This window comes from Blennius ocellaris (genome assembly GCF_963422515.1).
Source record: "Blennius ocellaris genome assembly, chromosome: 17".
Lineage (NCBI taxonomy): Eukaryota > Metazoa > Chordata > Actinopteri > Blenniiformes > Blenniidae > Blennius > Blennius ocellaris.
Window position 1 is genome coordinate 331,956 of NC_137666.1, and position 25,606 is coordinate 357,561.

Genomic DNA, 25,606 nt, shown 5'->3' on the forward strand with positions numbered 1-25,606 from the left:
GGACTATTTAGACAAGATTCACTCAGATGAAGCTTCATTAGAGGAAGATGCTCTATAATCGGATGTTAACTAATGACAGGAAGAAGCTGTAACGAAACAGCGGCTAGCCAACTGCTATTTTAGCGCTACATCAGTGCTACTGGGGACCCGGGCTAATGCTAATCATGGAATGTCGGAGGTGCTGCTCGTCCAGTTAACGTGTAGCAAAACCGGGGGGTGTCCAACATGAGGCCCGTGGGCCAAAACTGACCCAATCCGGCCAAAACCGCCGAGCAAAATGTAAAACACAGCGGATAAAAGACCCGAGCCCAGATTTTCCGCGATGCTGTCAAACTAGCATGAACGCTACGCTACCAGGGTGAGTTCGTAAATGGGTTTTTTTTGGACATTTTGCACCAGAAGTGCAACTAAAATTGGTTGCAAGTTGAGATTTATTAGTAGTTGTTTGGTTTTGGTGAAAGGAGAAGAAACTATAATCGTGTTTACTCAAAGAAAAACTTCAAATTTAAACGGTCTTTGTGGTTCTACTAGGTTATAAAATGGGAATTGGGCTGAATGTGACATTATTATCCGTCAAGTCCGACGAGCAGAAGCTTTACTGACCCACGTCGTGTTAGTAGGACTAGTTACTTCCTGGTAAGTTACCGAGAAATGAGAGGAAGAACTAGTTACTGCTGACAAAGAGTCTTAAAGGAGCAACGGGAGTTGAAATTAATCTGAAACTACAAGACGAGTGAAAACATCCATGTTGGAAACTGAAGACGTCAGCAGTATGAACACACACACACACACACACAGTGTCCCTATGATCCGATCCGAACCGAACCAGTTCACAGTAACGACTTCCAGACCCGGTTCCGGTGTGTCAGCCCGTCCAGAACCGGCCGGACCGGGACTCGAACCCGCGCCTCTCTCCACAATATGGCCGAACGGGTTCCCCGACAACATGGCGGTGGCCCCGGGGGGCCGGTAAACGCAAGGACTCGTTACCTAACGACACGCGACGGAGGCGGGCAAACCACGTGGTTCGGTTCGGTACCGTCCGGTCCGACTCGGGTCTCATCCGTCACCGGGAGCTTCACGGACCGGAACCGACGGAGAGCCTCGAGTCGTGGGATCCAAACAGGGGCGTCGACCCGCCCGGATGTAAAGCCGCGTTGGGAGTCCCGAGGCGCGGGGAAACCGACCGACGCGTCTCGCGCTCCGACGGTCCTCCGGTGTGGCGGCCGCTCAAGATGGCGGACCGAGGCTGCGCAGTAACCGGTAGGTTAGTGACGACGTGGATGACGCCGGCGGTGGTGGTGGTGGTGGTGGAGGTGGGGGGGGCGTGATGGAGCAGGGCTCCGCGTGCAGTTAGGGAGGGAAAAAAAGAAAAAAAAAAAAAACCAAAACACCGTCGCGTCGACGGTACGAGCGGAGCGAGACGCGCCGAACCACGTGGCACCGAAACCAGCCTGACACGTCGACGGTCCGGGCGGGAAGGAGGTGAGGCGGTACCGGCGGCACGTGGCAGCTCGGTTCTGGGCCGGAGGTGGTTTGGGCCGGGGGCTCGGGCCTGCTGCTAGCTGGAGCTGTGTGTGTGTGTGTGTGTGTGTGTGTGTGCTCAGGCAGGTAGATGGGTTGCAATATAGGGGGGGTCCAACACAGAACCATGTGGGACACCTGGTAGAGCTAGTTAGCAGGACTAGTTGACCCACATCTAGGTCCATGGTTTAGCAGTTTGGGCAGATAGCTAGCAGCCGCTAGTCGCTGGCGCTTTGCTCAACAGCCTCTCAAAAGAGAAGCAACGGTCGGTGGTTTGGTGTTTTTCGCTGCAGGATACGAGTCAAAGGAGACGATTAGCTCGTCAGCTGTGACCTTTGTTTTGTATTTAAGACAAAATGAGTTGCTGCTGTGCTAACGACTAGCATGTTTGGCAACCAGACCAGCTTAAATGGGACCAGGGTGGTTCTCTTGGTGTGTTATTACACTAAACATTGACTTTAGGCGTTTCCTTGGCGAGCCGTTAGCGCCGTGTTCCTCCTCGCAGCAGAACAGTAGAGCTGCTATTGGTGTGTGAACTATTCTCATCATTCTAATCTTGTGTTTTCACCACACGGTCGCCACAAACAAATCCGTTCCGGATCTTTGAGGCGGCGGCAGTTAGATGGATCATGAATCAGATTTGACTAGTTAGCGACGGCCTCACAAGCTATAGAGTTATCATGCAGTGTCGTCTTCCCGGTCGGTCGGTTCTCTGAAATCTGAGCACTTTCAGGTCGTTGCTTCGAGGAAGTCGTGAGTTGTTCCCCTTGTGTCTTTGCCCCGAGGCTTACTAGGATCCAACATGGCTGCCGCATGTGTGTTCGGGTTCCAATTGCCAAGCCGATCCTATATTGGTAACGAAAGGAATGAACAGTGACGGTTTTGTCCTGCCAGGTGACGGAGAGAGGGAGAGAGAGGGAGAGGGAGAGGGAGGGTGGGAGATGGATCTACAGCCTCGTATGCATTGTATTACCGAAGATGGCACGTATTTAATACAGCTTGCAGAGCCCAGTGGGGTTGGTTTTTTTTTTAATCTCAGGTTTCTGTCTACGTGTTAACAGATTTTTTCCGACCAGAGTTCTGCACATGTAACAACGACAACAGTGTTTGCTGCTCGTTCTGTAAAATTTAACAGCTTTTCTCCACTAAAATGGACATTCACTGCTATTTTCTACACCGTCTGTCAACTACACACATGAAAACACATTTCTGTGTCGTCGTACTGTATTACCAAAACAAAGTACCAACTACTGGCCTTGCATGCAAACCGTAGCGTTTCTCTCTGTACCACAGGTGTCGTCAAACTTTTCCCGTGTGAATGTGAAACGTTTCCGAAATAAAAGCAGTGTAATTTGTAGTAGATTGTTCTCATGTGAACGGGGCCTCAAACAGCTGGCCTGCCAGATGTTGTGCTTGGAAATACTTCCGTCGTACTACTAATAATAGGCAGTGTCTCATTGACGATCAAACTGAACCGAGCCCCACGACTTCGCCGCCACGTTAAAATCTTCAACTAAACTCCCAAGTGAAAGAAATCTCCCAAGAACTCACCTTTTTTTTTTCACAAATTCTCTTTGAACTGATGTCAGATGTGGCTGAATATTGGTTTTGAACCTGTAGCTGTGAAGACGTGTGTCTCGCAGAAGAAGGATGGCCAAAATGTCTTAAGAATCCCAAAAAGTAAATGAATACCCAAAAACAAATAATTCCAGAAGATACTTTGTGTGTCGGCCTCTCCTTTGATCTCCTTGGCAACAGACGCTGATCTCCTCCATGGGGTGTCTCTCCATGTCTTCTTCAGAAACAGTCAAATCCTAAATAGAAGTTGTAGCAACCTATTTATCAGCTGCGTAGCACCGTGTTCTTTGCACCCCGTCACTTAGCCTAGCATGAAAATTAGTTGCGCTTTCATCAGGAATACATAGTTTGAATTTGTGATAACTGACTTTATTCGTCGTCTTTCGGGGATCTGTTTACACAATGGTCCTCGAAGCCGATCCCCTGCCACAGAGACAGTCGGAGGCTACGGAGCGCTATTACTCCCCACCATGGTGAATACAGTGTCACCTTGTGGCCTGGCATGTTAACTACATCGTTTTCAGTGTTTTTGCCATTTGCAACGTAAACGGAGATCTTTTTAAGAAACTTTTCTGAAACGAACGAGGCGTCAGGAGGCAACAGAATCACATGCAGGAGCCATGTCACCTTTAAATCGGATATTATTATTATTATTATTCAGTTACAAACAATTACCAAGAGTTTTAACATCAGCAGATTTCTATGTGTCTGACAGACAAATGACAGTAACCCAGGGGTCGGCAACCTTTAATGCTCAAAGAGCCATTTGGTCCCACTTCCCACTGAACACAACACCCAAAGAGCCACACATTTTATTTTGACACCATGCCAGGAGGACATGACACACAAAACCTTCTTCACTGCTGGTTGACAACTTACAACTAATAAACTTAACTACATGAACTAAGCAACAAAAACACAACACAACACAATTATTACCAACACTACAAACCTAACATAACCCCCAATAATTGCATTTAAAACACGACAAACAGAAACTCCCATAATGCATTGCAGCTCTCAGCTCCTTTATCGCTACACATTATTAAAATGGAAGATAAATGTGGGAGCTCTGGATTGTTAGAACCATGAGTGTGGCTTTAATGTCCTGTAGTTGTTGTGTAATTCACTAGAATGTTCCGTCACTCTCAACAAGTCTGCAATGAACCTCCTGGAACTGTCGGCTTTTACTGTGAAAGGTACAGGAAGCTCCCAGCTTCAGACACCAGTTGAGCCGCTGTCATCACCTGCAGCCGCAATTCTACGTTCTTCATGCCATTATTGTTGCGTAATGACGTTACGTCACTGTGTCGTTCACGACCCGCCTACATTCTACCCTACTCTTTATAGCAGGACTGAGCTCTTGGTGGCTTTGCCTCCTTACGTCCCTCCGGGAGGAGCTGCAGTGGAGGGACCAAAGAGCCGCGGGTTGCCGACCCCTGCCCTAACCCAATGTATATACATGTTTCCACAACAACCTCAGCAAACAGATTACCATAACCCGTCTGTGAGACGTAAAGAAAACAGATTAACATTGCTAACAGAACCAGGTGCAGTGTCGGTGGTTACCTCCCCCAGTTTGTGATTTGTGATTGACCTGCACAGGGATGTTATACGTCCCCTGGTGACGCTCTGTGCTTCTCGTTTTCAGGATGGCGACTTGAGCTGCCATGCAGATGTTTGCCGGGCGGGATCCTCCCGGGACCGGTCCATGATTTCCAAGAAGAAGCCGAAAAGAATGGTGCTCCAGCATGACGGGGCCACCACGCCTGCGGCCGACCACTCACCCGCCGGCGGTCAAGCCTGGCCGTGGAGGGCGAGGGAAGGCGGGATGGAGCGAGCCCTTCAAGTGACCGGCCACCAGTCGGATTCTCGCGGTAACATGAGTCCATCCAAAGACGCCGTCGGCTGGTCGGGCGGTCGACTCAACCATCTGGTCGCTCCGAGTGTTCAGGCCGACAACCTCCCGGCGGACGTTACCTGTAGCGGCGTCCGAGTGACTCTGGACAACAACGCCATGTGGAACGAGTTCCACAGGTGCAAGACTGAGATGATTTTAACGAAGCAAGGCAGCCGGATGTTTCCGTACTGTCGCTTCCGCATCTCGGGTCTGAAGCCGTCGCAAAGATACTCCCTGATCATGGACATACAGTCTCTGGACAACAGTCGATACAGGTGGACGGGGAAGTGCTGGCAGGCTGCCGGAAGAGCGGAGGCGCATGTCAACAGTGAACCGTTCACCCATCCAGATTCCCCGGCCCTGGGTCAACATTGGATGCAGAATCCAGTGTCCTTCTTCAGACTGAAGCTCACAAACAACCTGTCGGAACAGGAAGGGAACACTGTCCTGCACCCGATGCACCGCTACTTACCACGGCTGCACGTGGTCCCCACAGACAAAGCTGCAAAGGACGTGAGCGGTCCCGGTGTGGTCGTGTTCACGTTCCCTCAGACCGAGTTCATAGCAGTGGCATCGTACCAGAACACTCAGTTCGCACAACTCAAAGTCGACTGCAACCCGTTCGCCAAAGGCCTCAAGGAGGACAGCTCCAGATCGCTGGGACTGAAACGGAACGCGAACTCCTCCATCAAGGAGTCAAACAAGGATGGACTCGGTGCAGACAGCGAGCAGCATCCCATCAAAAAAAGCCTGAAGTCTTTGCTGGCAAACCACAAACCCAAAAGCTCCAAAGCGTCGGAGTCGAATCTGTCGCCGCCAGAGGGCCTCCAGAGACAAACCCTGACCAGCAGAGATCAGTCTGCTCCCAGGATCCTGGGGGAGTCCTCAGGGTAAGAGAGCTTCTCTTTCTTTGGACCAACTTTCAACAAATGCCACAATTCCACCAAAGTCTCTTAAAATGTCGTTTTCTGTTTTTTTTTATTGTGGTCCAGAAACACCTTCCTGTCCTCGTACATTCTTATACGTTCTTATTTACTTCTAAAGGTTTATGACTGGTGCAGTGGTTAGTGCTCTTGCGTCACAATGAGAAACCCGTTGTTCAAATACCTGTGTGGGGTTTGCGTGTTCTCCTCGTGTAGACGGGGGTTTCCTCTGGGTACTCTCCCCACCCACAGTCCCAAAAAAACATGCACCATAGTCCCTGAGCAAGACCGTTGGTCCCCGCCGCTCAGTTCAGGAAAGAAATTTCCCGATATGAACACAAAAGAAATGAACATCAAACTTTACCACAATGGACGTGAGCTGTTTCAATCCGGTGCTCAAATGATCGGGCCAACTCCAGCTTCTCCTGGATGCCATCCATTGCACGTTTCCCTCCACTCCTTCCTTCACCCCGTGGATCCGGACATTGTACCTCCAGATCAGTCGTTCTGGTCTCGACCTACTTTTGAAGCTCTGTGAGCACCAGTGTTGCTTCTTCCAGTTTCTGGCTACTGATGCTGGTTTCCACAATCCCTTTTTCGATGTCATCTCTTATATTACTCATATTGTAATTTCCGTATCTTGTGAGATTGTTTCCAGGTCAGCCATACTTTGAACAGGTGGATGTTTTAGTTCCCCATCTTGGCTTGGTCCCGTGCCTGGGTTGTCTTTTGCTTGTGTCACGTGTTGACTCTACACTGACAGTCACAAGACCAACCCACTCCGATTCGGTCGAGGGCTACAATGACGGCACCGACAATGTCACCCTCTGTTGTGTGCATCATAGGAACCGACTCTATGAAGTCTGTGGTGACTGCCAAAGGCTCAACAACAACAATGCAAATGATTATGGCCTGCTGAGCAAAATCTGTATGTCGGTCCTCTCATCCAATGCAACTGAAAATGCAAAAAAAAAAGATTTGCCTTTGGGCTTTATGTGGCTGTCCAAATCTGCGGAAAAGTCTGAAATCATGCCATCCCTTGTATTTGTTGCAACGCTAATGTTGGCAAGAGCTTGTTGCTTTTCAGGGTAAACAGGTCACGCATCCTCACAGTGTGGCTTGAATGTTAGTGCCATACCGTTGGCAATAAGGTTGTGATGACTACATCACTAATCTCACCAATGGCATCAAACAGACCCGTGAACATTTCATTGATCTTATCTGTGTTGTCCTTGCAAGCTGCTTCATAGTGGCACCAAATGTTATTTTCCTTGAGCGCTGCCACTTACTGCATCGTCACCGAGCGTACAAGAAACAGGAGCTGGTCCCTTTTTTCTTCATTTTCCTCTTTGTCGAAGACATTGTGAGGCTGTGGGTCAGACGACCGTGTGCTGGCGTGGTAAAATAGATATATTGCTGTTAAGTGCAAGACTTTGCTAATGCCAATGTTTGTTTGTTTGTTCCCCTGCAGCAGCATTTCACGTCCGGGCCAGAAGTTATTTTCTGAACTGATGCTCGATGCTCACGTTTCACTGCACCGGTGTGACTTGGACCCGGTCAGCCCCAACCACGGCTCCTCGGTACGAGTGGATCGATCCAACTCGGACACCACAAGTACAAGAGGCAGAGGACCGAGCTTTGTCCATAAGCAGAGTACGTCCACCAAAACACTTGCAAAAGAAGACAAATGTATTGCACCAACAATTCAAAGTAAAGAAGAAGGACTCTCTATGAATGTATTAGACGGTAAGGACGGCATCAAGATGAATCGTCCTTGTGCTGCTGCTGCTCCTGCAGGTGCTCAGATCTCCTCCAAGGACTTGGGCCACAAAAGTAATGCAGCTGTTTCACTGGAAGCAACGGTGAAGCAGCACAAACGTCCACCTCGGTTGCCCCTGCCGGCTCTTGCTCTCTTTCTCAAACAACATTCCACTAAATCAAAGAAGAGCAAACCAGAATCTTCTGCCCCAGTCCTTCCTTCGGAACATGAACCCCTCACATCTCCTGCAGCCTCGGCTTGTCTGCCGTCTGACCTCACCAATGCTGCTATCGGTCTTTCAAATGATCTCAAAGGTGAGACTTCATACTCGGACACCCTTGTCTCCAGAGAATCCTGTTACTCAAACCAGGGGACTTCCAAGGGCACACTAGCAACTGATGAAACAGGCTCTGGCCGGCCAAGCCTTTCTTCTTCTGCTTCAGACTCACTCCAATTAAGAACTGACAATGGCCTGGCCTCAGTCCCTGATAGGTTGGCTCTAGATCCAACAGTCTCTGATAGGTTGCATCTAGATCCAATGGTCTCTGAGAGTACAGTGTTACTTGGATCAGATCCTCCTTGTACGCAGAGGTGTCCCACAGAAACAAGTCCTACCTCATCTCCATATCCCACACTATCCCCACCTTGCAACTCAGTGTTAGTGGTTCCCGACTCGGCGCGGACCCCGACCCGCTCTTCCACCCTACATTCAGACTCTGGCAGCTCGAAGGCGGATTCTTTGCTTCCTGATCCGGGTTGTTCCTCCTTCGGCTTTGACTTATTGTCTCCTGCCAGCTCCCCGGAGCAGCTGCCTTCTCTGCCAGATTCACTGGCTTTCCAGCTCGACTCTACGGCACCTGAAGTGGATCAGACCGTCGGACCAGCCGAGGACTCTGCACAGGAAGGAGTCTCCTCAGTATTTCGGTGGCATACAGTGTTGCCTCCTCCACAGCCCTACATAGAACCCTCATTCACAGCATTTCAGCCTACGGAGACTGGTCCTTTAATGTCTACTTCACCGCCTCTGCTGCCTTCATCACCCTCTTCCCACCCCGAACCACAAAATTTCAGCACCTCCATGCTTCCGCCCGATCCACCGCCATCATTTCAAGAGACGGAGCAATCGCTGCCGTTCCCCTCAGAGTTGTCCCCGCTCGCCCTGCAACTCTCGCTCTCGCCCTCCTTTTCCCCACTGGATGGAGAAGGACTCTCGCCGACGCCTTCGCTTACCGATCTTGTGCATTTTTTCTCTGTTGACGACCTCGGAATGGAGTTTTCAAACACTGAAGTGGCGGCGGCTCCTGGCCCGTCGTCGCCCGTGGAGGATGCCCAGGAGTCTCTCCAGGGGTTGGAGTCGGCTCCGGCGAGCAAAATCTGCAAACGCAAGAAGAGGCGCCGAAAACTTGCCAAGATGGATTCAGAACTGGCGGCGGAGGAGGTGGCTTACCAAAACATGCAACCCAACCTGGAGGAGGTGGAGGAGCAGCTGTTTGTCTCCTTCATGTCAAAGGTAAGGTGGACTTTATTCTACCGTCCCAAAATGGCAGAAATCATCTTTCAACTTATTTGTGTTCAAAAATGTCTGTCCAGTCATCTTCCCCCATCTTAAGTCTCCCTTCAGGTTCACTGTGACTAAACGGCACACTTAATGGACTGTAGGAAAGCTCCGTAAGGAGCAGCAGGGAGACAACCTTAAAACATGTAGGGCGGAGATCCTCCAGGAGGATTTAATAGTCTTGTTCTGGTTCTGGATCAGCTCCTACTGCTCTGGCCACACCTGGATGTTTGTTTACCATATAGTTTTGTGCATTTTTGCTCAGAACAGGTACAAAAGGTTTACAGTACTGTTGCAGTTCTTCTGTATTGACCTACGTTGTAGTTTTCGTTACAGGGCACCATGTAGCTCCCAGTACACGGCTTTTGTTAGTGTGTGAAATGTGGAAAACATGTTTAAGTTTCGGATATTTGTTTTTCAGGAGGCTCTTAAACTCCACGTCGTGGACGTTTCTGTTGAGACGGTCCCTGAGCCTCAGACCGCACCTGAGGATGGTCATACCGCACCTGAGGATGGTCATACCGCACCTGAGGATGGTCATACCGCACCTGAGGATGGTCATACCGCACCTGAGGACTGTCACACGGCACCTGAGGATGGTCATACCGCACCTGAGGACTGTCACACGGCACCTGAGGATGGTCATACCGCACCTGAGGACTGTCACACGGCACCTGAGGATGGTCATACCGCACCTGAGGACTGTCAGACCGCACCTGAGGACTGTCAGACCGCACCTGAGGACTGTCAGACGGCACCTGAGGACTGTCATACCGCACCTGAGGACTGTCATACCGCACCTGAGGACTGTCATACCGCACCTGAGGACTGTCAGACCGCACCTGAGGACTGTCAGACCGCATCTGAGGACTGTCATACCGCACCTGAGGACTGTCAGACTGCTGAGGAGCCTGAGAACGGTAAAGTCGTCCGTTGGTTTGGGTTGGGAAGCCGTTTGAGCTGGATGCACTATGTTCTCTACATTTCCTGAGACTTTATATATGTACCAGCACGCTCTAGTCTGCATGGAACCCTTGATACTCTTTTTACTAAAGAACACACAGTATGCAACTTAGTGTGACGTCGTATCCTCATGATATTTTCTCTTAACGTGAACGATCCAATCACTCAGCAGAGAGTCGGCATGAGCCCATGGTTCAGTTGGAGGAGGATCTGCTCAGAGACCTGAAAGTGATGAAGCACCGGCAGGTCATCCACCCGGTGCTGCAAGAAGGTACAACATCCAAACCCTGAACCACAGCCTCTCCCGTCACTCTGACTCTCAGTAACTCCCCCACTGTCTCATTTCGCCCCCTACTGGATACTCAGTGGGACTCAAGATGAACCTGCTAGACCCCCTGCTGTCCATCGATCTGCAGTACCTGGGGGTTCGCCTGCCCCTCCCGCCACCCGGAGCCCAGCCAGAGCCGGCCAGTCAGGAAGTGCCCCCCTCTGAGGGTAAGTTTTTTTTTTTTTAAGGTTTGGGGTTTTTGTTGTGTTGTGATATTGTTGATGTGTGGTTCCCGTTTACTCTCCTCCAGCGGCCTTCGTGTCTCGAACGGGAAAAACTACTGACGTGACCCAGATCAAAGGATGGAGGGAAAAATTCAGCTCGACTGAGGCTGCGCCGGCCATTTGCACACCTGAAGGTTCACCCTCTCCCTCCTGTTGCTCATTGCCTCAGGGAATCTGTCGTGGTTGAAAATGGGACTGGGTGCAGGTCTGACTGTTGACCCCGTTGTGTGTTGCGTCCTGCAGTGGGTCCCAGCTCGGAGCCGCAGAAGAAGAAGAACCTGTCGGCGTTCTGCAGCGACATGCTGGACGAATACCTGGAGAACGAGGGGCGGTTGATTGACGAGCGCGCTGCCAGCTTCTCGCAGCCGCCGGCGGAGCTGCCGGTCTACCAGCTGCCCACCCAGAGCAGCAGCTACGTCCGGACCCTGGACCACGTCCTCAAAAAGCAGGACGCCACCAACCCTGCTGCAGACCTCATCTCTGGGTTTGTCCCCCCCTCCAAGAGGCCACGCCCCCCTTTGGCCCGTGTCGGCAGAAGGAAGCCCAGGAGCCTCAAACCCAAAGCCAGATCTGAATCTGGTCTAGAGGGTCCTGAACCAAATCCAGCCGGACTTGAACCTGGTCCGGTGACACCTGCAGATCAGAGCGCCGCCACACCAACGCCCGAACCCGCCGTCACTAAGAGGAGGCGGTTCAAGCCCAGGACCACCACCCCCCCGCCCGGCCTGGAGCACACGGCCCCGCTGGAGTCGGACTCGGAGCTGGGGCCGGACTGCGGAAAGGCCCAGGACAGCGTCAAATGGGCCAGTGTGCCCCTGGTGACCCGGGCCGTGCTGAAGCAGAAGGATCTGGAGGAGGCTGCCATGTGGGAAGGTCGGCCCCGAAACGGCGTCACAGAGGAGAGGGCCAACGTGGCCCTGACGTCCCTCTTCACCCTGACGGTCCGTTCACTCTCTTTCAGCCTTAGTGTGGCACCGAGCACCACGTATAAGGTACTAACCCTTATCCCCACCCCTCCCCCCCTCTAGGGCTTTGTCCGCGAGGACCCCCTGGCCCCGGTGCAGCTGAAGCGACGGCCAAACGCGCACTGCCTGAACGACTTCTGCCGGCTGGGCTGCGTGTGCAGCAGCCTGCTGAACAACCGCAGGCCGCAGCACTGCGGCCGCACCGATTGCATGTTCGGCTGCGCCTGCCTCAAGCAGACGGTCGTCCTCCTCAAGAACCTGGACGGGTCGGACTGCGGCCCGGCGGGACACCCCAGCGGCAAGAAGAGGAAGAGGCGGATGAAGATGGCATACGGTGAGTCGCGGCTCCTCGTAGACGTTTACTACAGACCTTCCTGTCTGACCCCCACGTCCCGCTCGTAGTCCTGAAGGAGACGGACAGCGTCTCCAATCCGGCAGAGCGGGTCAAAACCCTGTGGAGGAGGGGCGCCAGCGAGGACCCCGATCCAGATCCGGTTCATGTCCCTGAAGCGTCCTTCCAGCCCCCCGCTCCCTGCCAACCCTCTTCCTCCTCCACCACCCCCGGCCCCGGAGCTACCGACTCCACCCAGGCCGCCTTAACGGTGAGACCCAGTGCACCGATGGTTTCATCTAGAAATCTTCTCAGGCCTTTGAAGGGATTTTCACTTTTTTGTTTTTTTTTTTAATCTCCAGGACACGCCGAGGAGGAGGAGGAAGAGGAACACCAGCTGTGCCCGAGTTCGTCCTTACGAAGGAAAAAGCAAACCGGAGGTATGAACAGGGTTTCAACCCTGTAAAGTCCAACCAGGAAATCACTCAGAAGGCCCCAATTCTTTGGAACTGGCGTCTTTAGTGGTCCCTCTGAACAATAAAAAAAAAAGAAAGAAAGAAATACACATTTGCATATGAGCTTTATGAAGCGGCAGTTCTGGAAGTGGCCACTTGTTGCCACTGCTCATTGTCCGACTGTCCTGTGCTCTTTCATTCATCTCTGTCCACTAGGGGGCGACCGAAGACACAAAGCCAGAACAGCTGAAGAAGGAACAGCTGAAGGACAACAAACAGCTGAAGGACAACAAACAGCTGAAGGACAACAAACAGCTGAAGGACAACAAGCAGCTGAAGGACAACAAGCAGCTGAAGGACAACAAACAGCTGAAGGACAACAAACAGCTGAAGGACAACAAACAGCTGAAGGACAACAAACAGCTGAAGGACAACAAACGGCTGAAGAACAACAAACGGCTGAAAGAGAATGAACATCTGAGGTCAAACGAACATCTGAAGAACAGCCAGCTGGAAGAGATCCCTACCTGCCCTGAGACCCCTACCTGCCCTACTGCCACGCCCTGCCACAGCCCCCCCGCTGATGAGGCTCCAAAGCCATCCAAGCGTCTCTTCATCATGGCCAACTGCCAGTGGGGCAGCGGCGACCGCAGCCACGTGTTGAAGCAGCTGTGTGAGGTCATGGCTCAGGACCAGCTGGACCACCCCTTCTGGATCAAGGATTACTTCATCCGCCCGTCGGCCCCCACCGTGGAGGACGCCGCAGAGCCGTGCATCCACTACACCGTACACATCTCCAAGCCCAAGGGCAAGGGCAAGGACCCACGGGGTCCGGGCGTCCAGGGGACGAGGCCAGCGGCGGTCAGACAGGTGAGACGCGGAATCCTGATGGACAACAAGACGTTGGACCCTTCGCTGTGGTGAAAGATTTCTTCAGACCTGCTGAGTTCCGAATGTTGTTCCTCTCAGGACGGCGCGTCACCGAGGGGCCAGGCAGCAAAGTGTCCAGAGCCGGACGACGACACTGTGGAGGACTGGCAACGGGCGGTGGAGGAAGCAGACCTGGAGGAGGAGGAGGAAGACGAGGAGGAGGAGAGGAACGAGGCGGTATGGGTGCATCAAGGAGCAGAGAGGAGTCTGGGCAAGGTGAAAGACTTGGCTGTTCCTTTCCTGACGGGGATTTCACCAGCCGGGTTCCTCTCTGCCTCCCTGAAGCAGCCGGGAGGAACCAACGACCTGGTTCAGGTAAGAACTCCAGGTGTGTGTGTGTGTGTGTGTGGGGGGGGGGGGGCGTCCTGATGCTGATCGTGGTCTGAATGTGTGGCAGGTGAACGGGAAGGTCTACCCCATGGCTAAGATCCAGCTGGGGATGATGGGAGCACTGCATCCAGCCAATCGGCTTGCGGCCTACCTGACGGGACGTGTGGGACCTGGGCGACGCCTCCAAGCACCATCGCCATCATCATCATCACCATCATCATCAACCCCATCCCCCGCCCCCTCCATCCCTCCTCAGAGCTCAGGGAACAAGGCTCCCTCCCTCCTCCCTGGCCCCGCCTACCTCCTCCCTGGCCCCGCCTACCTCCTCTCTGGCTCCGCCTCCCTCCCCTCTGGCTCCGCCTCCCTCCTCTCTGGCCCCGCCCCCCTCCCCTCTGACCCCGCCTCCCTCCTCTCTGTCCCCGCGCTCCCCCTTCCACCGGCACCCAAAGCCCCCCAGCTTTTGAAGATTCCGGTCCCGGGGGCTCCGGGGAGCCACTGGCTCCTGCCAACGCCCCCTGCTGGTCAGAGGGTCCTTCTCGAGCCGGTTGCCACGCCCTCGGGGCCCAGGTATTACACCGCCACCGGGACCAAGTTTTACAATGCCCCTGGCGCCAAGTATTACGCCGCCTCCGGGCCCAAGTATTACCGCCGGGCGGACGGCAAGCTGGTCCAGGTCCTCGTCAACAACGCGACACAGTTCAGCCCCAAAAGACCCGCCCAGAAAGGTGAGTCTACGTCCTGGAACCAGATTAAACATGGCTAGAACTCCCCGTGGGGTTGTGGTGGCAATATGAGGAGCGAAAAAAAAAACAAAACGAATTTTAGCTCAACATTGAGAAATACACAAATGTGGAAGTGCCTCTGTTACCATGTGAAACCACGACTCGTGATTTCAACAATTTGTTCTCTTCAGATCCTGCTGCCGCCGAGCCGTCGCCGCTCATCACATATCTCAACATAAACTCCGCCGCCATGCCCTCCCCCACCGGTACCCAGAGTCTGACCAGCCCCCCCGACGGCTCCAACAGTGCTCCCGTTATCACCTGTCATATATCTCCGCCCCACCCCCCCAGCACAGCTGCACCTCCCCCCCACCCCCCCAGCACGGCTGCACCTCCACCCCACCCCCTCAACACAGCTGCACCTCCACCCCACCCCTTCAGCACGGCTGCACCTCCACCCCACCCCCCCAGCACGGCTGCACCTCCACCTCACCCCCCCAGCACGGCTGCACCTCCACCTCACCCCCCCAGCACAGATGCACCTCCACCCCACCCCCTCAGCACGGCTGCACCCCACCCCCCCAGCACGGCTGCACCTCCACCTCACCCCCCCAGCACAGATGCACCTCCACCCCACCCCCTCAGCACGGCTGCACCCCACCCCCCCAGCACAACTGCACCTCCACCCCACCCCCCCAGCATGGCTGCACTCGTCGTCCCGCCTCCCACACCTGTCGCAGGTTGGGGGGCGGGGCCAGGACTTGCAACAGTGATGTCACACCTACAGAAGTTTGCCAAAGAGACACGTCACCTGCCCCACCCCTGGCTCCCTCCCCCTCCCCCTCCCCCTCCCCCTCCCCCTCCTGCCCTGCCGACACTCAGCCTTGAGCCGGGGCAAGTGGACGAGCGGGTTGCCATGGAGATACAAGAGGTGGAGGTGGAGCTGGATCAGAGCAGCGAGTCGGACTCCTTATCAGACACTGACAGCAAGATGGAGGAGGAGGAGGAGGAGGAGGAAGAGGAAGAGGAGGAGGAGCTGCAGGAGCAGGGAGAGGAGGTGCTGCAGGTGCTGCAGGTGCAGGAGCTGCAGGTGCAAAAGGAGGAAGAGGAAGAGGAGGAGCTGCAGGTGCAGAAGGAGGAAGAGGAAGAGGAGGAGCTGCAGGTGCAGAAGGAGGAGCAGGAAGAGGAGGTGGAGCCGCAGGTGGATGTGGAGGAGGAGGAGGAGGAGGAGGAGCTGCAGGAGGCGGGGGACACAAAAGAAAAGGTGAGAAGATCTGAAATGGAACCGACATCAAAGAGACCAAAACCCCCATGAACTAACTAACCTGTCTGTCTGTCTGTCTGTCTGTCTGTCTGTCTGTCTGTCTGTCTGTCTGTCTGTCTGTCTGTCTGTAGCACAACCTGCTGGAGCGGCAGCGTCGTCATCAGATGTTCAGGCGGTTTGAGCGTCTGAGGCATTACGTGCGAGCGACGTCTCCAAGACTATCGAAGATCGCCACGCTGGGCAAGGTCAGGCCCTCGTGTGTGTGTGTGCGTGTGCGTGTGTGCGTGTGCGTGTGCGTGTGCGTGTGCGTGTGCGTGTGCGTGTGTGTGTGTGTGTGTGTGTGTGGACACTGAGCGGCCTCTGTCTCGCAGGCGGTGGAGGTGATCGGGCAGCTGCAGCAGGTGGAGAAGGAGCTGCTGGAGAAGAAGAGGAGGCTGAGGAGGTGGCGGCAGAAGCTCCTGGCGTCCTGTCTAGGTGGGAGGAGGCTCGTCTAATCTGAGGCCCCGTTTCCATGACAACGTCTTTTGGCCGTCCCATTTCTTCAGGCCCACTGAAAGCACAAGTCTCTTAAACACTCTGGAAACTTTTTGCAAATGCTGCAGCCGCACAACAATGGCGGCCTCCAGAGTGAGAGGCTCCGGGGACTTGGTGCTTTTATTTTGACAGTCTAATTAGGGACCTCAAGCCAACGGCAGGTCTCTTTTGTAATTCGTACGTCGCCGACAGTGCTCATCCAGTCACTCTCATGTCCGCACTGACCAATCAGAGTGGCCGTCCCCCCCCCCCGAAGAGTGTCTGCTCCTCACACTGCAGTGTAATTCGACACCCGTGATTGCGCAATCCGGCTCAGGGGCACCGGGGGAGTATCACAGTGAGATTTTCAGGTGGATCGGATAGGCCTAGCATGCCCGTTAGCATGCTAACAAACATTGTCCGATTGAGCTGAAATTTGATAGGTGGCCTCATGGGGGCGCTGCGGTCATGAATCACTAGCTAATTAGCTGGTTTTGACACAATTTTTTAACAAACAGAAGTCACTATAAACTAAAAAAAAAAAAAAAAACTTCCAAAATTCTTTCTGATCCGGTCTAGAGGATCGTGGCCACCCTGACGGGCTTGAGCGAGGTCCTGGCCAACGCTGCTTGCAGCTTTAATTAACTAATTGGTTCTAGTTTTCTGACATGAAATCACCAAAAGTGATGTGTTTTCACTTGAAAGCGTCGTCGTGTGAACTGGGTCTCAGTTGTCCTCTTTTACAGACACGGAGCGGCGAGGCGACGACTCGATCACCATCTCGTCCGACGAGGAGCAGCACGCCGCTGAAACGCGACACGTGAGCGGCGCCGAACGCAAACTCAAATCGCGCGTCTTGATGTTCTGTCCGAAGCGCGAGCTGACGGGAGTTTTTTCCACAGGAGAGACGAACAGACTGCGATCTGAAGTCGGCAAGGGGCGGAGCCTCTCGCCTTTCAGCCGGAGACACGGGACACGATGACGACGTGATGTCGGCGCTCCCCCGACCTGCTCCGCAAACTCCTCCCACTCCCGTGTCGGCCCCGCCCACTCCCACGGCGGGCCGACTGACTCCAAAAGTGGACTGGGCGACTTCAATACTGGGCACACCCACTCCCAGGCTGGCCCCGCCCACTCCCAGGCTGGCCCCGCCCACTCCCAAACTGGGCCGGCTGACTCCAAAAGTGGACTGGGTGGCTTCAATACTGGGCACGCCCACTCCCAGACTGGGCCCGCCTCCAAGAAGCCAGGTCCCGTCCCACAATGCACCTGTTGAGACGGTGCCCCACCGCACCATTCCCAACATCCTCTCCCGCAGCAAGAAGTCGACGGCTCCAATCCCGACCAGCAGCAGTACGACCGACTTAACCACAACTAACTCGTCTTAACTCGTCACTTCGTCTCAAGAGTTTCATCTTAACTTCACTTCCTGTTTGTGGTTCATATTTGAAGTGACCGATTGTTGTTTGACCTTCAGGTGAAGTGGTGTCCTTTTTGGTCCCCGCGAGTGTCCTCTCTCCCGCGGCGTTTCCGGGGCAACCGGTCCCGGCCTGGCGGCCGGTGCCACAGTCGACTGAAGGTACAAACCGACCAGCTAGCGAGTTTCCTCGCCGCGCCGTGTTTCTCTTTATCGCGTAACGCTGAGTGATGCCGTGTTTGTAGGCGTGGCCTCCGTCACCCTGACCCTCCCGGAGCCAACCAATGAGGAGCTCCGCCTCTCTGCGCTGCCCCGCCCACAAACAGGTGAGGGCCGCTTCAGCCCCCCCCCCCCCCCCCCCCGATCTTCACTGATGCTGACGCCTCGTTTACACAACATTTTCAAGTGACGTTGGAAAACTTTTGTTTCCATGACAACGGTGCTCGGAGCCACTGAAAACACAAAGTGGGACTTTTAGAAAACGTTTGAACTTTTAATTTACGTTTCTTCTTTGTTTCTGTTCACAGCAACAAACATAAACAACCTTCTACCACAACAGCAGCCTCCTCTTGCACCTCCTCCTGCACCTCCTCCTTTGGGGGCCTCTGAGTGGACGTCTGCAGCCGGATGTCCCTCGACCCTCCAGCCTGCTGAACATTTGGCAGGAGCCCGAGCCGGGGGCCCCCCGTGGGGGTCGGGGGTCCCAGTGGGCGTCCCCCAGGGCCCGGACGGTGAGAGCTGGACGTCCCTCCTCAACGAACTCGTCTTCCTTAACCAGCAGCCCGTCACCGTGACGACGCCCCCCGATCACGGCTCTGCGGTGGGCGGAGCTAACGAACGGGGACACGCCTGCGACCCCGAGGTCCTGCAGCTGGGCTCTGTTGAGCCTGTTGCCACGGAGACGGACGGGGCGGGGCTCGACGGATATGCACATACTGTACCGGACAATGGCAACGCAAAAGCAGGCGTTCTGGCCCCGCCCCCTCTGCTGCAGATGAAAGTGGGCGGGGCCAAGCTGTCCGATTCCTCCAGCTGTGATGGAGGAGGGAGGGGTCAGGGGGGCGTGGCCTGGAGGCCCATGCCAAGGCTGGTCCCACTGGGCCTGAGAGGAAACCCCGCCCCCTGACTGATGATGTCACAGCACTCACTGGTCCGCGGCAGGCGAGTGCTGGTGTCTGATTGGTTCTCAGAGGGAACGCTCTGAACCAATCATGTTTATGGGATGTGAAAGATTCTTTCAAAGTTTATTTATTTTTTCCACACACTTGTTTTTCTGTCGCAGCTGCAAACAAACAAACCTTCAGAGTGAATTTGAGCAGTTTAGTTAAATAAGAAATTAATAGGAAATAGAAAACAAACCAGTTTTCTTACTGCTAATACTCCAAATTTACGCAAAAAAAAAATAAACAGCAACTAAAAATAATCTGCGATTCAGAAAAACGTTGATGATTTAAGTTTGTTTTTGTTTCATGAAGATGTTTTCATATTTACATAGGAAAAGAAAATCACTACAAAATTATGTTGCAGGACTTGAACACATCACGGAGCCTTGGAGAGACTATGAGGAACATGTTGCGTTTTTTTTCTAATATTTGTATTTTTTTACAAGTTAAAAATGTTTGGTCAAAGTTAAATAAAGTTTAAATATCAGCAATAACGTCTCATTTTTGTCCGACTTTATTTTGTCTTCTTTTACTTGGTAAAACTACAAATTCATGTGTTGATTTGTGAAATATTTATAATGGAAACAAGAAGATGAAGATATGAATTTATAGCAATACACAACATATACACAATGTTAAGTGTTTAGTTTTTGTTGACAGTTTTGTGTGAAAATGTCTGATTCTGTCAAAAAATTGAATTTCAGACGAAATGGTTTATATTTATAGACAAATAGTAATTAAAGCAGCGTTGGTTGGGACCCTGCGGGACTGTGGCCCCTTTAAATATTGCTCAAACATCAATTTTGAAGGTTTTAACCAAAAATTACTTTTATTTTGAAAAAGATGGGGTCAAAAGTGGGTGGGACCCAGCAATTAGCTCGTGATTCGGCCACCCACCAAATATCAGCTCAAGCCAACAAATAGATATATATATTCTATTATATTATATATAATAGAATAAATACTATAGAAAATTAAAATATCAAATGACACCGAATAAAATTTTTATTTTGATATTAGTTCTTTTTTCCATTTCTCTTCAACGTGTCTGGAAACGATGACGTTTGTATTTTTCCGTTTGAAAAGTTTGAATAAAACACTCAGTGACGTCAGTGAGCTGGTTGAAGACTGACGTCATGGTTCTGCCGCGCGGGGGCGCTGCCGCTTCGCTCTCACGCTTAAGCGTCAACGCGTCAAAACGCGTCACGCATGTCACCGGATGTTATGGGATGTGACTCTCAAAATAAAAACCAGACGCTCAAACGATTCTACATCCGCCTTTATAACAGAGAAAATAATAAACAAATTTAAAATGGAATCCAAACGACTTTAGATACACAAAGGCGATGAAAGAATTTGCGTTTGTTTGCTTTTGGAACTGAGAAAACTCGCTCAACGAACGTCAGCGGTTTTACTCTGAAAGGTCCGCGCGGAAGTGCAGGTGGCGGTGCCGCACGCGGCTTTGACGCTCGCGCTCCTCCGCCGCTCAGTCCGGTCCCGGTGTCTGAAGCGGATCCGGTTCTTCGCCGTTCCAGAGCTTAAAGATGGAACCCGGATCCACTCGGGACCCGACGCGGACCGAGACCCCGGTCCGGATCGCCTGAGCAGCTCTGCCGTGGAGGGATGGAGGAGCAGCGGGGCCCCGGCCGACGCTCCAGCCGCTGACCGACGCTGCTAGCCGGCTGCTAACGGCGCGATGAGCGCGGAGGGAAGCGGCACGATCCGCAGCCGCATCAAGAACCTGCTGCACCGCTCGCCGTCCATCCGGCTGCGGCGGAGCGGCGCGGCGCGGCAGCGCGGCGACCCGCGCGGCAAGGTGCGAGCCGACACACACGCACACACACACACACGCACACGCACACGCACACTTTGTAATTGTATTGCCTTTTCATCACATTTTTAATCGTTTTTATGATTTCACAGCCAAATATCTTAAATATTATAGGTTCTCATTTACTTTACTTTGTATTTTTTTTCCGGTTTTACGTCATTAAAGTGTTTTCAATTTATTTTCAATTCAGTAAAAACAATTCATGCTTGCTTTGTGTTAATGTGTGATAATGTGTGTTAATGTTTGTTATTGAGTGTTATTGTGTTTGCATTGTGTTATATTGTGTTATTGTGTGTTATATTGAGTTATATTGTGTGTTGCATTGTGCTGCAGTGCGATGTCGTGTTGTGTCGTTTTGCGTTGTGGGGGTTTGTGTGTTGTCGTGGTCCAGACCCGCCTCTCAGTGTGGATCCTGTTGGTCCTGTTGGTCTGGTCGTCTTCTTCCTGCAGGGCCTCATCCATCTGTCAGCAACACACACACACACACACACACACACACGCACACGCAGAGGATACCCGTTACCTCCTCACAGGTCCGGTGGAGGCCTCTGCAGGCGGTTGGCGGTATTGCACCGGTGGTTCAGTGGACTGAAGGTTAAAGTTGTGAGGAATCAGCTGATGATGCATCAGTGTGACGGACGGCGTGACGAAGCATTTAGACAGCAGGAGACAAATGGGGGGGGGAGAAGGGGGGGGGGGGGGGTCATGTGAGGGGAGACACTCGACTTCTCTGTGTGCCATTAGCAGTTAGCTTAGCATCGAGCTGGACCGCCAACCACAGTCGACCACTGTGGGAAAGTTTCAGAGCAGGAGGTGGAAGGAAGTGTGTGTGTTTGTTTTGTGTGTGTGTGTGTGTTTGTTTTTTTGTGTGTGAGGAGGTGAAGCAACGATAGTCAAAGTCTTGTTCTCGTCAGCGAATGACGTTCTCTGCCGTTGTCGTCGGTTCCGCTCACAGACAGGCCGGAGCTTTGAAGTCTAAAGTTCCACTCTATCACCGTGGCAACGCCACGCTTCTCCTGAACTGTGGGAAGTTCTGACGTCGGTTCCTGCGGGAGTCCAGTTCATTCTTCATGTGCACGCTCACACGTGCACGCTCCTGCTCAGGAGAAGTGCTTCACATGAAAGACACCGTCACGCCCGTGACCTTTGACCTCTGACCCGCAGGTGACCTTGGAGAAGGTTCTGGGCATCACGGCTCCGGGGAACCGAGCGCTGGCCTGTGACCCCCGAACAGGACTGCTGGCGTACCCTGCAGGGTGAGACACACACACACACACACACACACACACAGTGTTGTACTATAAACATACAAAAACAGCTGATCCGTGAAAAACACACACAAAGTTATTTGCTGAGTGAAACCTCAGCAAGTAACGTGTGTGTGTGTGTGTGTGTGTGTGTGTGTGTGTGTGTGTGTGTGTGTGTGTGTGTGTGTGTGTGTGTGTGTGTGTGTGTGTGTGTGTGTGTGTGTGTGTGTGTGTGTGTGTGTGTGTGTGTGTGTGTGTGTGTGTGTGTGTGTGTGTGAGAGAGAGATCTTTTCCCTCTCAAGACTTTACAGACCAACATGATCACATTATCAGATTACAGGCTCACAGCAGGAGATCACACGTAGCTCTTGACTCTGACAGCTGACCCAGGTTTTGAACCTGATCCAGGTCCACGTCCTGGTCCAGGTCCTGGTCCTGGTCCAGGTCCTGGTCCTGGTAGGTCTGAGGAACTCCATGAATCAGTTTCCCTGCCGGTCCAGCCAGTATCAGCAGAACAAACGGATCCTGGTTCTAAAGTGGATCTGTAGGTGAAGAACTCGGTCAGGCTGCAGCTCCACTGTCGCCACGGAGACGGAGACGCTGTCCAACACACCGTCCTCCATCAACCAGCAGCTCAAACACAACAACAGATTCCCGTTTAGTAACCGAGGGCAACGGGACGTTTAGCTCAGGTGCTTCTGCTGTTTGAGTCCACGAGAGTGAAAAGTGTGTGTGTGTGTGTGTGTGTGTGTGTGTGTGTGTGTGTGTGTGTGTGTGTGTGTGTGTGTGTGTGTGTGTGTGTGTGTGTGTGTGTGTGTGTGTGTGTGTGTGTGTGTGTGTGTGTGTGTGTGTGTGTGTGCACGTGCGTGCGTGCGTGCGTGCGTGCTGGATATTGCAGTAGGTCAAGCATTGTGTGTGTGTGTGTGTGTGTGCGTGTGCGTGTGTGTGTGTGTGCTGGATATTGCAGTAGGTCAAGCATTGTGTGCGTGTGTGTGTGTGTGTGTGTGTGTTGCCCCCACTCAGTCCAGCGGAATGATGGGAATGTGTGAGGGTGTGTTGCCACGGAAACCGCCCAGCTTCCACGTTTCTCTTTGTCTGTCAAACTGAGCCGCGGCGTCCAATCAGCTGCTCCGGGGCGAGGGGGGCGGGGCTATGGGGGGGGGGGGGGGGCTTCAGCTGGGCCAGAACAGACAGACGGACGTTGGTGAAACACCCTGAAGGCACCGTGCTGCGTTCACTGCAGGTTTAAAACCAGGGAGACACAACTTGCCCCTCCTCCTCCCTCTGCAATCTGCTCCTCCTCCTCTTCCTCCTCGTCCTCCTCCTCATCCTCTTCCTCCTCCTCCTCTTCCTCCCATGCTGCATTGCAGTTGCACCTGAACACGCATGTTTCTCTGCTGCAGCATTTCGTCTTCATGTGAGAAAATCCTTTAACTCTTCAGAGCCCAAACTCTTCTTCCCTCCCTCCCTCCCTCCCTCCCTCCCTCCCTCCCTCTGTCCCTCCCTCTCTCGCTTCTGTCCTGATATAAATGAAAGTTTCCACCAGGTGAAGAAACGGAAACACCTGGAAGAATTTCATTTCATGAAGCGTTAAACAAGTTGATCAGTCTGGAGGTCCGTGTGTGTGTGTGTGTGTGTGTGTGTGTGTGTGTGTGTGTGTGTGTGTGTGTGTGTGTGTGTGTGTGTGTGTGTGTGTGTGTGTGTGTGTGTGTGTGTGTGTGTGTGTGTGTGTGTGTGTGTGTGTGTGTGTGTGTGTGTGTGTGTGTGTGCGTGCGCGTGTGTGTGGTGAGGAAGAATATAATTGGCTGCTGATTCAGCATTTTCCAGACCGACAGTCAGAGACAGACACACACACACACACACACACACACACACACACACAGATTACGTGAGTGTCTGCTGACCTGCATTAAGCTCATTCATCTGTGAGAAACTGACCCGTTAAAGAAACAGTCCCACATTTTCCACATAAAACTCAAAGCAGAGAAGAAACCCGGTCATACTCTGGGTTGTAGTGGAGACACACACACACACACACACACACACACACACACACACACAGGCCTTTGCAGTGAACTTCGGTTGTTTATTCATCAAGCCGACTCGTTAAAACTGAACTCTTCATTCACTGACCTGCAGAGAAACGATACGCTGCTCTGCTCCGTCAGGCTTTACTCAGCCGTGTGTGTGTGTGTGTGTGTGTGTGTGTGTGTGTGTGTGTGTGTGTGTGTGTGTGTGTGTGTGTGTGTGTGTGTGTGTGTGTGTGTGTGTGTGTGTGTGTGTGTGTGTGTGTGTGTGTGTGTGTGTGTGTGTGTGTGTGTGTGTGTGTGTGTGTGTGTGTGTACACACAGGGAGTGTACAGTGTGTGGATCAAGGGGATTTGGTGTGACTGTTTGTCCAGTGTGTTCATGTTAAACTGGTTCCAAGTCCAACTTCTTGTTCTAAAGTGTCGTCAGACAATCGTTTCATGTGTGTCGTTCCTCATGTGAGTCGTTGCTCATGTGAGTCGTTGCTCATGTGAGTCGTTGCTCATGTGAGTCGTTGCTCATGTGAGTCGTTCCTCATGTGAGTCGTTCTTCACGCTGTGACGTGTCTCTTCAGCTGCGTCGTCGTCCTCCTGAATCCTCGGAAGAACAAACAGCAGCACATCTTCAACAGTTCCAGGTAACATCCCAGACGGCCAATCAGATCGCAGCTCCCGTCACGTGGTCAGAGAGTCCTGATGTGTGTGTGTGTTTGTGTGTGTGTGTGTGTGTAGGAAGGCCATCACCACTCTGGCTTTCTCTCCTGATGGAAAGTACGTGGTCACAGGAGAGGTGAGTCAAAGAAATCAAAGTCAAAGAAATCATAGTCAAAGAAATCAAAGTCAAAGAAATCAAAGTCAAAGAAGTCAAAGAAATCAAAGGTTTTATGTTATTGATGACTTCACCCCCCCCCCCCATCCAGAGCGGTCACATGCCGGCGGTCCGGCTGTGGGACGTCTCAGAATGCGTCCAGGTGTCGGAGCTGCAGGAACACAAGTACGGCGTGGCGTGCGTGGCGTTCTCCCCCAACGGGAAGTACATCGTGAGCGTGGGCTACCAGCACGACATGGTGGTCAACGTCTGGAACTGGAAGGTATGGCAGGGGGAGGGGAGGGGGGGGGAAGTGGGCGGGGCCCGACGGCCGCCGAGTCCGCCGCTGAGACGCTCTCTGCTCCGTTTCTGCCGATCAGAAAAACGTGGTGGTCGCCGCCAACAAGGTGTCCAGCAAGGTCACCGCCGTGTCCTTCTCCGACGACAGCTCCTACTTCGTCACCGCCGGCAACCGCCACGTCAAGTTCTGGTACCTGGACCACGCCAAGACCTCCAAGGTCCCTCGTCCTCGTCCTCGTCCTCGTCCTCTTCCTCAGCCCCTCCCCCCTCCTCCACCACCACCTGACGCTGTGTGTCTCCAGGTGAACGCCACCGTGCCGCTGCTCGGCCGCTCGGGGCTGCTGGGGGAACTCCGGAACAACTTCTTCAGCGACGTGGCGTGTGGGCGGGGCCGCCAGGCCGCCTCCACCTTCTGCATCACCTCCTCCGGCCTGCTGTGCGAGTTCAACGACCGGCGGCTCCTCGACAAGTGGGTGGAGCTACGGGTGAGTCGGGGGCGCCGGGGGAGGGGGGGGGTTAGCGCGGCGTTCCCTGTGTCTAACGCCGGCTT

At 53.1% G+C, this 25,606-nt stretch overlaps 2 protein-coding genes across 4 annotated transcripts in view; both read left to right on the forward strand.

Annotated features, from left to right (window-relative positions):
- Nucleotides 1–1,344: 1,344 nt before the first annotated feature.
- Nucleotides 1,345–19,326, forward strand: mgaa (MAX dimerization protein MGA a). The gene is made up of 23 exons (XM_080512559.1): nucleotides 1,345–1,485; nucleotides 4,754–5,892; nucleotides 7,397–9,194; nucleotides 9,661–10,159; nucleotides 10,375–10,473; nucleotides 10,569–10,697; nucleotides 10,781–10,888; nucleotides 10,998–11,695; nucleotides 11,783–12,053; nucleotides 12,122–12,321; nucleotides 12,413–12,490; nucleotides 12,722–13,375; nucleotides 13,475–13,750; nucleotides 13,833–14,490; nucleotides 14,679–15,055; nucleotides 15,167–15,751; nucleotides 15,883–15,996; nucleotides 16,123–16,225; nucleotides 17,011–17,084; nucleotides 17,167–17,617; nucleotides 17,742–17,843; nucleotides 17,927–18,007; nucleotides 18,209–19,326. The coding sequence occupies exons 2-23, from the start codon at nucleotides 4,814–4,816 to the stop codon at nucleotides 18,805–18,807; spliced, it is 9,033 nt and encodes a 3,010-aa protein (XP_080368685.1). The 5' UTR covers nucleotides 1,345–1,485; nucleotides 4,754–4,813; the 3' UTR covers nucleotides 18,808–19,326.
- A 1,060-nt stretch (nucleotides 19,327–20,386) lies between these two features.
- mapkbp1 (mitogen-activated protein kinase binding protein 1) overlaps nucleotides 20,387–25,606 on the forward strand; it is a 16,726-nt gene continuing 11,506 nt past the window's right edge. For all 3 annotated transcript variants that reach the window (XM_080513438.1, XM_080513440.1, XM_080513439.1), the window contains exons 1-7: nucleotides 20,387–20,660; nucleotides 21,840–21,931; nucleotides 24,524–24,586; nucleotides 24,681–24,738; nucleotides 24,869–25,039; nucleotides 25,137–25,274; nucleotides 25,359–25,541. In XM_080513438.1, the coding sequence (XP_080369564.1) occupies nucleotides 20,541–20,660; nucleotides 21,840–21,931; nucleotides 24,524–24,586; nucleotides 24,681–24,738; nucleotides 24,869–25,039; nucleotides 25,137–25,274; nucleotides 25,359–25,541 (825 nt within the window). In that variant the 5' untranslated portion in view covers nucleotides 20,387–20,540. The remainder of the gene's footprint in view (nucleotides 20,661–21,839; nucleotides 21,932–24,523; nucleotides 24,587–24,680; nucleotides 24,739–24,868; nucleotides 25,040–25,136; nucleotides 25,275–25,358; nucleotides 25,542–25,606) is intronic.